Source organism: Pectinophora gossypiella, chromosome 20, assembly GCF_024362695.1.
Source record: "Pectinophora gossypiella chromosome 20, ilPecGoss1.1, whole genome shotgun sequence".
NCBI classification, from domain to species: domain Eukaryota; kingdom Metazoa; phylum Arthropoda; class Insecta; order Lepidoptera; family Gelechiidae; genus Pectinophora; species Pectinophora gossypiella.
In genome coordinates this window covers 5,290,786-5,302,925 of record NC_065423.1, presented here as the reverse complement: position 1 = coordinate 5,302,925, position 12,140 = coordinate 5,290,786, and the positions used below count along the sequence as shown (strand labels likewise).

Below are 12,140 nucleotides of genomic sequence, written 5' to 3'. Positions count from 1 at the left end.
ACTAATAAGTTATTAATTCATCTTAATTGTAGTTTTCACTAACACAGACGGCGATACGGCTCACCGCCTACCAGGTTAGTCTAACAGAAAGCTCGGTAAGGTGTGGGTGGTTTAGTTCACCTTACTATGGATGTACCTCTGATTACCCGTTGTGAGCTCATGTATCTAAGTTCTTATATGAAAATGAAACAAAACACGATCGGATTTTGTAATTTATTACGCCAATATGTTGTCGCTTTTGACGAAATCCTGCACGCACGCCTCCGAGCCATCTCCGAAGATGTGCCCAAGGGACTTGGCCACGGAAAGGATCTCTGCGCGGGTGGGTTCGTCTTCCAAGCGCACGCTCAGCTCCCCTATGCCGACCTGGCAGTCCTGCGTCACTAAGAACCGCCCGTTCTCTATCAATTTCATCTGGAACTTGAGAAGCGGCACCGAATTCTTTATTGGCGATATATCTGGAAAAAAAATAGTAAGTAAATAAGATTTTATGTAATTTTTATTGCATTGTTTGTGTACTTAAAACCTTCCAAGCACAGAAGTTATCAATTCCGCGTTAGCGTCAGAACCCCTGGACCAAGTGCGATATTTTATGGTTGGAACAGTTTCAAAGTACCTTTTGATACTATTTGGTACCTACATTAAATTGTCTAGTACCTCAACGAACAGTGAAAAAACGATTCCGCCCCGTGTGTCGGTTTAGAATTTGCGTCGCAGTTTCAACGTTGAAGAAAGCCGTCGCGTCGTGAGGAAACTCACATACAAAAATTTACCTTTTCCCTAACCTTAATGGGCTGGTTTTTCAGAAGGCCAAATAATGATACATCACTATGCTAATGAACGTCAAGCACTAGATTTTGCACTTTGGCAGATCTAACTCATACCTATAGCGCGTAGAAGCTATTGTAAAACTTTATCAATATTGAAATATGACTAATTGTATACAGGGTGTTAGTGACATCGTAAAGAAAACTTTGAGGAGATGATTCAGACCATGATTCTAAGTCTATATCAAGAGGAATTTTCCATCGCACAAGTATGTAACTGAAAATACTTAATTAAAAACACCAAAATTTTCATGAACTTTTCAACGCAAAAGTATAGAATTGAAAAAAAAAATTAACCGAGACCAACGGCTTAACGTGCCTACCGCAGCACGGATCGTCTTACTTTCGAACATTCGGGTGATCCTTTAATATCCTAACCAATCTAGGGGTCATAAAGTGATTTTTATGATATGTCCCAACCGGGATTCGAACCCGGGACGTACCGGACCGGAAATATAATCACTAATTAATATGAGGGATATGATGATGATGAAGGTATATTTACTGCCGTCTCTCATCACGTCAGGCACTCCGACGAACCGGCCGGCGGGGCCCTGGTCGTCGAACAGCAGCAGCTCCTTGCGGTTGTGCCCCATCGCCACCAGGAGCGAGGCCGCGCCCCACGTCGGCTGCTCGATCAGGTACTCCAACATGTCGTTGTATATCCGGCGGATTATCTGGAAAAATAACCACCCAAGGTAAAGAGTTGACGATGACGATGATTTTGGAGATTAAAAAGCCACATCAAGACATTTACGCATATAAAAGTAAGTGCGCAATGCAGACAAATGTCAAATAGCTACGTTGCCGTTTTAGGTGATTTGCTTTGATGTGGCCTTTTTAACAATGGTGTTATATCATTATAAGACGGTGATACGGCTCACCACCTGCCACGTTGATCTAACAGAAATCTCGGTGAGCTGTGGGTACTTAGTTCATCTTACGATGGATGTACCTCTGACTACCCCAATTGGGAAGTTGTGAACACTTATGTATGTATGTTTTAGTTAAGGGTCGATATGTAGCCTCTCCAAATTGGGGTCCTAGGTTTGACTAATGCCTTCTGGCTGTCCCAGTTTGGCGCTCCTAAGATTAGACATTAGTCAAAGGTTAAAATACACAATTCATCCTTCAAAACTTGTTGCCAGACCTGTACTCTGTGTATCAAAACTTACAAGCCCTGTATTACAAGAAATTTTCTGGTAAAATTGTCATTATTACAAGAATGTGTTTATCATAACTACAAGTGTCAAGACATTTACTTCACAAGAATATTTTACAATCCCTCTACTTTTTTTGATAAACGTAATTTACACGAACTTTTGAGTAATTTGTAGCTTGTGAACGTGTAGACTTGTAAGTTTTGATAAACACGTTACGGCACTGGTCAAACCTGGGAACGACGGAACTTTAGTCTTTAAGTACGAGTATTAACATTGTACTCAATGCACATAGGATTTTTAATAATTCTCCAGATTGTAAGCAAATTTTCACACACAAATCCGGAGCGGTAGTGGTCATATAAACTCCCGTATGTGTATAAAATACTACTAACCGCCGGTGTAGCCTGTTTGAAGTACATATCAAGACATTTGGTCTCGAACTTCATGTTCCAGGAGTAGTAGACCCTCCAGGGCCTGCCGACCACCATCTCAGGGTCGAAGTACGGCTGTTTCGCTAGCTCCTGGCACTTCATCTCCGCTGCTCTCTCATCGTATGGCAGAGATACATTGACACCTGAAAAAATAATGGTACCTTAACATTCATTTATTTTTCCCTAAAAAGTAGCATGGATAATACTACACCGACAATGAATCATTCATCATCATCTCCTGATATCCCGTTTTTCACGGGATTTTAAGATTTGACAGATCCCGTTTTTATAGAAGCGACTCTATCTGACCTTCCAACCCGCGTAGGGAAAACCAGCCCAGCAACAGGTTAGGTCACATAGGTACCTCCGAAACGCAGTTCTTAGAAATGTGAGCGATGGTAAACATTCATGATTCTTGAAAACTTCACCCACCCACATTGGAGCAGCATGGATCATACCGTGCTCCATACCCTGCGTTTATTGAAGACAGGCCTGAGGTTCCACCCGTGGGACGTATACAGAGTGTTAGTGACATCGTAACGAAAACTTTGAGGGACGATTCAGGCCATGATTCTGAGTTGATATCAAGTAGAATTTTCCGTCGCAAAATTTACGTAAGTATTTTTTTTTGTATTTTTCTAATTATTTTCAATTCTATACTTTTGCGATTTAAAATTCCACTTGATATGAACTCAGAATAATGAGTTGAATCACCCTCAATATTTCTTACGTTGTCACTACCATCTTGTATAGACTGCTTATGTTAACATTGTTTTAAGTTTACGCGGTTATTATCATAATTAAAACACATAATAACGGGTTCTTACCGCGTTTAAATGGGGATATGAGACTCCCGATATTTCGACACTGTTGCAAGTGCCATGATCACGGGATGACTGATGAGATTGGAGTGGAGTAGATAAAGTAAAGTAAAGTAAAGTTTAGACGAATTGTATGATAATTGGATTCAATTTTACTTGGCTGTCAAATACCCACGTTCCTCCCTGGTTTATTTTTTTATTTGTAAGGTGGTAACAGTGTACCTGTTTAAATTATCCGCTCGGTTGCGACTTTCGTGTCGCTTGACATAATTATTGCTTACTTATACCTCTATATTAATTTTTCTCAAGCTGTGTGACAGTCGCGAATTTGAATTCATCCCCTTTGACCCTGGTTTGTTTTGGTTACTAATCACTAGTAAATCACAATCTAACAAAAATATGTACTTAATATCCATGAATTCTATTAACATATTTCGCCACGCTGTTCAAATACCATAATTTTATACACTAGTCAAATTGACGTGAGATTTTACCCGATTACTACCTATTCTGATTTACGAATACACTGGACATCGTCACTATTAAAGTTAAAAACACACTATAAAAGTATAAAATAGCACTATTTTCAAGGTAGGATGTCTTCACAAAGTCACACAAAATTGGCGCACTATAAATTAAATAATCCTAAACTAAGACTAAAATCTAGTCATTCAAACTTTTTGTGTGATTTTGAATTACTAGATTTTTAGTCCATTATACTTTCACACTAGATATAAATCTAGTGATTAGGATACAGACCTATCGTGGCACTGACTGCCGCACAATATGAACTGATTAGAAATATTAAATGTTGGTATGTGATTATCGGCATCTTGGCACTGTCCATCTGCTACGCTAAATTCCCGTCGTCTTTTATAAACCCGCCAGCGATTATGAATTGTCACCCGTCAATGGTTTGTGATTAAACAATATTCTTTTCCCACAGTTAGTGATAACATTAATATCGCCATCACTTCCTTGTATTATCTTATATTGTAGGACTATCTCGTATTAACTGTTGTGAGTATGTTACATTGGTAGTAGTAAGAAATGTAGTGTGAAGATTGTGGTACTTTACTTTTATGAGTATAAATAGGATGTTCCTTATATTCCATACATAACTTTAAATTAATTTTAAATCATCATCATCATCAGCCCATTAACGTCCCCACTGCTGGGGCACGAGTATTCCCTATGGATGGGTAGGGAGAACGGGCCTTGAACCATCACGCGGGCCCAGTGCAGATTGATGGTTATTAACGACTCTTAATGCAGCCGGGACCAACGCTTAACGTGCCTTCCGAAGCACGAAGGAGCTCGAAATATTTTTTTTTGTGGTCACCCATCCTATGACCGGATTTGCGAAAGTTACTTAACTTCAACAATCGCAGACCGAGCGCGTTTACGAGCTCCTAATTTTAAATATGTATAGGTAAATAAGTCCCTAACTCTGTCGCATTAGGTTAGCCTGTAAAGGTAGTTGTTGTGAGTGAAATAAATAACATATTACAGTCTATATACGTCCCACTGCTGGGCACAGGCCTCCCTTCAATTAACCAGAAGGGGTTTGGAACATACTCCACCACGCTGTTCAAATGCAGGTTAGTGGTGGCATTTGGCCAGTAGCCCGAAAACGGCTTACCGTGCCTCGCGAAGCACGTAACCGACTTACTTTTTTAGACAACCAGGTGATTTAGCTTGCAATATCCTAGCCAAGCAAAGGACAGTCTTTTGTGATTTTTGTCAGTGTCCCCATCGGGAATCGAACCCGGACCTCCAGACCGTGAGCCCAATGCTCTAACCACTAGACCACGGAGGTTGTTAAAGGACCTATTTTTATACATTCATTCATTCAACAGAATATTGAGAGTATTGCAGTCAGTCTACATTTTCTTGTTGGCTTTGTACAAACATTTGTAGTAGTAGTAAGTCTCACATTGTGGTGTGAAACAATACGGTGTTTTATGCGATTCTCACACGGCACTGATTATCTTCGCTTTATAGTGAAAACCACGTACGGTCACGAGCATTAATATGTATACACTTTAGTACCATGTCACATTTACTTTTTGACAAATCGTACCGTAAGTCTCACTAAATGTCAAATATGTTAGTGCGACAGAGTCCTAAAGTGGGTAAGTACATTATATTGCTCATGACTCATGACTGTACTTAAGCGCCTTTTTTAAAAAATCACATTCTGTAGGACTAAAGGAAATTAGAATATTGTGGGCATGGAATGGGAATTATTTATGTATCTGATTAAAACACAAAAGTATTACTCTACACACTCTGCCTGAAAGCATTAGGAGAGCTTCGTCATTGGAGTCCTTTAAACGGCAAGTCAAGGCGCATTTCCTTACCTCTATTTCCTCTTCATCTTCATAATCTATCTACTCCTTTTCTTCCATAGTATAAGTAGTAGTTTAAGTAGTGATATTTATTTATTATATCAATTATAATTATGTGTATTATTATTATTATGTAGTTTATGTAGTCAAAAGTGTATTTATTTTTATATGCACAAGTATTCCCATGCTGCACTATCCCGCTATATTACCTAATATTCAATATCTCCTATACTTAAAGGTTGCCTGGAAGAGATTGCTACTTAGCAATAAGGCCGCCTATTGTACTAATTCTATTTCTCTTTTGTTTTGTATTTTGTTTTTTCCTGTTTGTGCAATAAAGTATTTGTTATGTTATGTTATGTTATTAGTAAACAAAAGTATAGTTTTCATTGAAAAAGTAATTATACAATACAATACAAGTATAGTTTATTTTATAAAAGACTCAAATATATCAATATAATAAGTACGCTAATTTGTCCTAAGAGTTTGCTTATCAGGGCATACGACCACGGCTATCTTCTAAACATCACTATTCTTAAGAATTTCAGACAAATATACTTACCTATTTTTTTTGTTTCATATTTTGTAGTTTTAGTTTTTAAACTTATATTTGTATTACTTATTTTTTTTTTTTTTTTGTATTAATTATTGAGGACAGAAGAGGCAAGATGATTGGACACCTAATAAGACACGACGAATTCATTAAAAACATCATAGAAGGAAAGCTAGAAGGAAAGAGAGGAAGGGGAAGACCAAGAAGAGCTTACATGGAACAGATTAAAGAAAAGGTTAACGTCGTGTCTTATAGGGAAGTCAAGGAATTGGCCTTTGATAGACTGGAATGGAAAATGCTACACCGACAAGAGCGTGGCTCTTGAATTGATGATGATGATTTGTATTACTTAAGCTGGGGCCCGATTTGATTATCAATTCGTCAGGCTAATTTGGGAAATATTTTTATCTAAATTTGTACTGGAATTTCGGATTTGAGAGACGTCCACAAAACCCGCAGTTGAGCGACGTGGTGGACCATAATATACACTATTTATGTAAGTCTTTAAATATACAGATACAGTTATAAATGTATTTTTGTTATTGTATTCATTTTGAGGAGAGGCCTGTGCCCAGCATTGGGACGTATGTAGGCTGTTTACGTTATGTATAATATATGCAAATAAACAATAAGTAGTATTTGTTACGGCATTATTATTACACAGTTCGCGTGCAGGTCGGCGGTGCCCGGTGCGCCGGCGTCGTTAGTTTCAGTGGGCGTGCGCCGATTGTATCGCTGCCTAGTGGAATTGAGAGGCGGAATTACATTACCAGTCGTTATCCTGTGACAGCGCCTTACGCCCAGTGGAAATTAAAAACAAAACATTTAAAAATGTGTTCGATTTGAATGTTTTGTTTTTAATTGTTGGTGTTTTGTTCTTTTTGGAGGTAACAGTTTTTAAAAGTCGAAAATAGAACGTAATAATTTAAAAACTAAACACTTATTTGAATTATTTTGAATTGTTCATTAGAACAAGATTTTATGTTATACCTATTTAATTTGTATTTTGTTTGCTTCTATATATATACCTAACTACTTACAATATCGATATATCTCTTATAATTATTAATAGTTAATAAAAATAGAACCGTATACTTAGGTACTAAAGAATTTATGTATAGCGGTAACACTGTCTTCCTTAGGACTTCGTAACCAAGCAAAGAGGGTATGTGAAGTAGTCTCTCCCGGCTACTATTTAGTAATTACTTAAGTAATCCCCTGACACCAGGGCTGATGAGGCCGGCCAATGACCTCTCAACCCAAACAAGCGACGAAAACAATCACGTAATAATCACTTCGTTCTCTCTACGTGGTGTTCCTGTAGTTATCAAAATAACTTCAAATTTGTACCTAAGTACATTGATTTTAAAGATATGTTGCTGTTGCTAACAGTGTTCGGAAAACCCATTTAAAAAGTTAACCGATATAAAAGGTTAACAGATTCAATCGGTATCCTTTTATTACGGTAACACGTTAATCTGTTAACCTATTGAAACCTGTTAACACATATCAAGGGTTAACCTCGGTTTTATAGGTTATTACTAACGAAGTGTAAAATATTAAAACAAACTCAGCTGGAAAGAGAAAGATGGGTATAAACGGGAAACAAGCGTTTTTGAAGAATCGGCTATATTCGACAAAATTGAATGGAATCGTTAAAAATCGACGAAAATCGTCTGGATTTGAGTAAAATTTACAAAATTGATTGGAATCGATAAGGATGGCTAGATTCCACTTCACTCGACTGGATTCCAGGTTATTCACCTACCTTAATGACACATCGGAGTTGGCAAAGTGGAGTTGGTAATGCGGAGTATAGTATCCCTCAACGCAACTTTTTCTTCTGGGGGACTTCAACGCCTACCATCAAGAGTGTTTGTACCCGTTCCAGAAGACCGACCATGCTGACAAAGGCTGACAAAGAGGTGCAGGCTTTTGCCTTGTCACTAAGTTTCTCACAGCTGGTAAATTGCGCTGCAAGGGTACCTGACGTTGCCAACCATACCGCCAACTGCTTGGACCTTCTGCCGACAACTGATCCGGACCGATATCAAGTATCAGTGACTTTCCTTTAGGAACTTCCGGCCATTGTTTGGTGAGATCTCTATCTGTCTATCCCCCATCTGATCTTAACCGCAGATAATCCAGGCGAATATAACGATACAAGTTAGCAGACTGGGATGAGATGCGGCACTTCTTCGCGTCCTATCCTTGGAGTGAGGTATGCTTTTCTTCAGAAGACCCGACGAGCTGCGCAGACCCGCATACCGGGTGTGGGCTGAAGAATATACCTGCAAAGCTCCTAACTCTGAAGAAAACTCCGAATAACGCGGCCAAGTCTTGCAAGAGGACAATACGCGGAGCTCGTTTCGACCATATAAGTAGGCCAAATCGGTGCGAAACTGGCTAAGTACCCAACTGGTATTTATCTAGCTAATTTCTGCCGTCTGTTGTTGCCGCCATTGCTGAAACCTGATGAATCGCTGACCTATACCGCGCACGAGAAGGCAAATTTATTTATCTCCTCACCTGCGACTCTCGTCTAGATGCTAAGAACAATATTCCACCTAGTGTACCTCCTTGTGATCTGGCAATGGCAATACTGGGCTGAAAAAAATTTGAATGCCATCAAAACTACAAGAAGAAGAAGAATGGCAGAGATCTGTATCCGGCAACATGAGGTCCTAAAAATGCTTCACATTCTAGACGTGAATGAGTTCCGTGGTCCAGATGGTATTCCAGCAATCGTACAGCAGGACTGTGCACTTGAGTCGTCTCCAGTACTGACACGGCTCTACCGGCTCTCTTTGGGTTCAGGACTAGTCCCGAACCCATGTAAGCTTGCCTATGTGCAGCCTGTGTCCAAAAAAGGTAGTGGTGCCGTGCCGACCCTGCTAACTACCGCCCCATCTCAGCGAACTTGAACAATTCCCTTCTACTCGATCGACTACTTATACGTAGTGACCGCCAATTTGGTTTCCGCCGTAATAGGTCAACTGGCGATCTTCTTGTGTACGCTACACACTTGCGAGGCTCTTGCCGTGTCCTTTGATATCACAAAGGTTTTTGATAGGGTTTGGGAGAGTCTTATTGGAAATATAGCCATAGGCTTATTGGAAAGGTTCCGGCATATGGGATCCCTTCTAGCCTGTGTAATTAGATATCTGACTTCCGGAGGAATAGACGGATTCGGGAAGTCGTCGATGGGTGCTCGTCTGATTTACATGGTATTAGTGCCGGAGTCCCTCAGGGATCTGTTCTCTCTCCCACTATCTTCCTGCTCCAGATCAATTATCTGCTGATTTATGTCCTATGGGTATACAGACGATAGCACAGTGACGGAGAACAAGCACCAGGGATGTCAGCGTTATCAGAACTTGTTATCAGAATCTTATGAATCGTGTGAATTTGACTCTTAAGTCCGTCTCAGAACGGGGTGACAACAACTTGGTCGAATTCAGCGCTTCCAAAACCCAGGCATGTCTGTTCACCGCGAAACGAATCTGGCTCCAATGTTCCGGAGTGTACCCATTAGTGATGTAACGAATATTAGCATTCGCGAATATTTTTTGCAGATATTCGTATACACATTCGCGAATGTCTAAAAATTTACATTCGTTACACCATCACTAATATCCACGTCAATTACCAACTATCTCGAGCTCTATGGTATGGACCTAATTGCCAACCTAAACTTCGGCTGCTACACCGAGTCAATAACAAAATTGCAGCCAAAAATCAGACATCCTTTCTAAAGTCAGATGATACTTCCCCTCAAAGCAGTTGCTCGATCTATACACAGCACAGGTTCGTTGTTGTATGGAGTACTGCTGTCACCTTTGGCAAGGCTCTGCCAGCTCTCGGTTGGCCGCTCTCGACTTGGTGGAGCGTTGAGCATTAAAGCTCGTAGACAATGAGTCGTTAGTGAAGACTCGACTCCAAAGTCTAAAACACAGACGAAGGGTAGCGGTTTTTTATAGGATACACTTCGGTGTGCGGTTCAGTGTGTGCAGGAACTTCATGAGTTAATTCCACCCACACTATTCCATCTTCGAACAACTAGTCGTCGGCAGACATTTCATGTTGTGGATATACCACCAATCCGCACTAAACGTTTTGCCTCTCCCTTTTTGATGCGAATAGCAAAGGACTGGAACAGTCGTCTGCATTTCCAACTCGTTATAATTTTGCATTCTTCAAGGCTAGGGTGAATAGGCATTTACTAGGTAAGCGTGATTCACCCTAGACTACATCGTCCCATACCACCAGGTGAGACTGACGCGGTTTTCAAACGCGGTCAAACGTGAGCCTATATTATTAATAAAAAACTGACGATTTTAGTCGTTTCCAGGCGATTTTGTGGAATCCAGTCTAGTAGAGTGGATTTAAGTCATTTGTGTCAGTTTAAGTCCATTTAAGCTGATTGTGACGATTCTAGGTGCTTGTCAAATCCAGTCCATTTTAATCGATTCTAGTCGAATCCAGTCGATTCCTCGACTAAAAAATAGACTCGATTCAAGTCTTTAAATGAATATACGCATCATACAAAACCGTAACGTACCATACGCCTAAACCATGCGATACGGACTTCATCCTATGGCTACGTATTAAGATGCATCCCAATTCCATCTCAGATCAGAGTAATATTCAAGATCACTCAAACAAGTGAGTTAGAGAGCGTTATTATATTGTCTAGATTCCATGACGACTACCTTCCGACTTCATACTAGTAACCACATCTTGCGTCATTTTAAAATGGAGTTCCTATAACCACCTGGTTACCATCAGATCTTGAATACTAACCAGAGCTAGAATGCTCGTCAAGGCAAATTATTTTAACATCGAGTTTCTAAGTTGACAATACAAATGACCACCTGGTCATCATCACACCCTGAGTATCAACCAGCAACAACCACCTAGAGTCAGAGTTCTCATCAAGACAAATCAAACAAACCCAAACTTGGAGGTCTTGCGTCATTTAAATTTCGAGTTCCTACCTTTTGGTTATCATCCAATCCTAAATACCAACCACCAATAAAGTTCTCATCAAGACAATTCAAACAAGCCCAAACTCGAAGGTTACGCGTTATTTTAATATCGATTTCCTAACTTATGACCACCTGGTCATCATCAGACGCTGAATACCAACCACCAAAGGGAAGTATAGCTAAAAGGCTCATCAAGACAAATCAAACAAGCCCAAACTCGGAGGTCTAGCGTTATTTTAATATCGAGCTCCTATCCTTATAACCACCTGGTTATCATCACACCCTGAGTATCAACCACCAACAACCACCTAGGGTCAGAGTGTTCATCAAGACAAGTCAAACAAACTCAAACTCGGCGATCTTGCGTAATTTTTTTGTGTAGTATATATAATAATATAATATAACCTGGTCATCATCAGACCCTGGATCTTTCCGTCATGTCTACAAATCTTCTCGTAATTATCACCTATCAAACAAAAAAAAACGTAACCAAATCGGATCATGCGTTCTGCAACTACGTTACGACCTTTCCGCGTAGCGTCGCTGGTTAAAAAGTAAACGTCGAAATAGTAAAAAACAAAGCGCGTGGAACGATTAAACGACGCCGACAAGTGCCTGCAGGTTGCTTGGCGCAGCGTTGCCAGCTTTCTTTTCGCACGACGGAATGGCAACATGCAAAAATAACCGTTTGTAAAGCGGTTAACCTATCATTCCTGTTAACCTTTAATTTCTGTTAACAGTGTTCGCATTAACCCCCTTGATAAAGAATACCGAAATGTTTCGGTATACGCCTGTACTGTTAACACATATTTATTTCGGTTAATAACCGAATTATTTCTGTTATTAACCCTAACCGGAGGAACACTGGTTGCTAATCATAAAAAATCTTGTCATTACTTCGTCTCAGAGAGATAACGTTTTTTTAAACTTTACAAGTGTATCCATGATAATTACGCTAAATAATTGAAGCTTTTAGGGAATCACATAGCTGCAGTCATAAATTATA

The 12,140-nt window shown here is 39.8% G+C and overlaps 1 protein-coding gene across 1 annotated transcript; it reads right to left on the bottom strand.

Annotated features, from left to right (window-relative positions):
- Positions 1-216: 216 nt before the first annotated feature.
- LOC126376389 (uncharacterized) lies at positions 217-2,889 on the bottom strand. The gene is made up of 4 exons (XM_050023715.1): positions 2,880-2,889; positions 2,383-2,564; positions 1,333-1,504; positions 217-458 (listed from the first exon to the last, which is right to left on the bottom strand). The coding sequence occupies exons 1-4, from the start codon at positions 2,887-2,889 to the stop codon at positions 217-219; spliced, it is 606 nt and encodes a 201-aa protein (XP_049879672.1).
- Between the last annotated feature and the right edge of the window lie 9,251 nt (positions 2,890-12,140).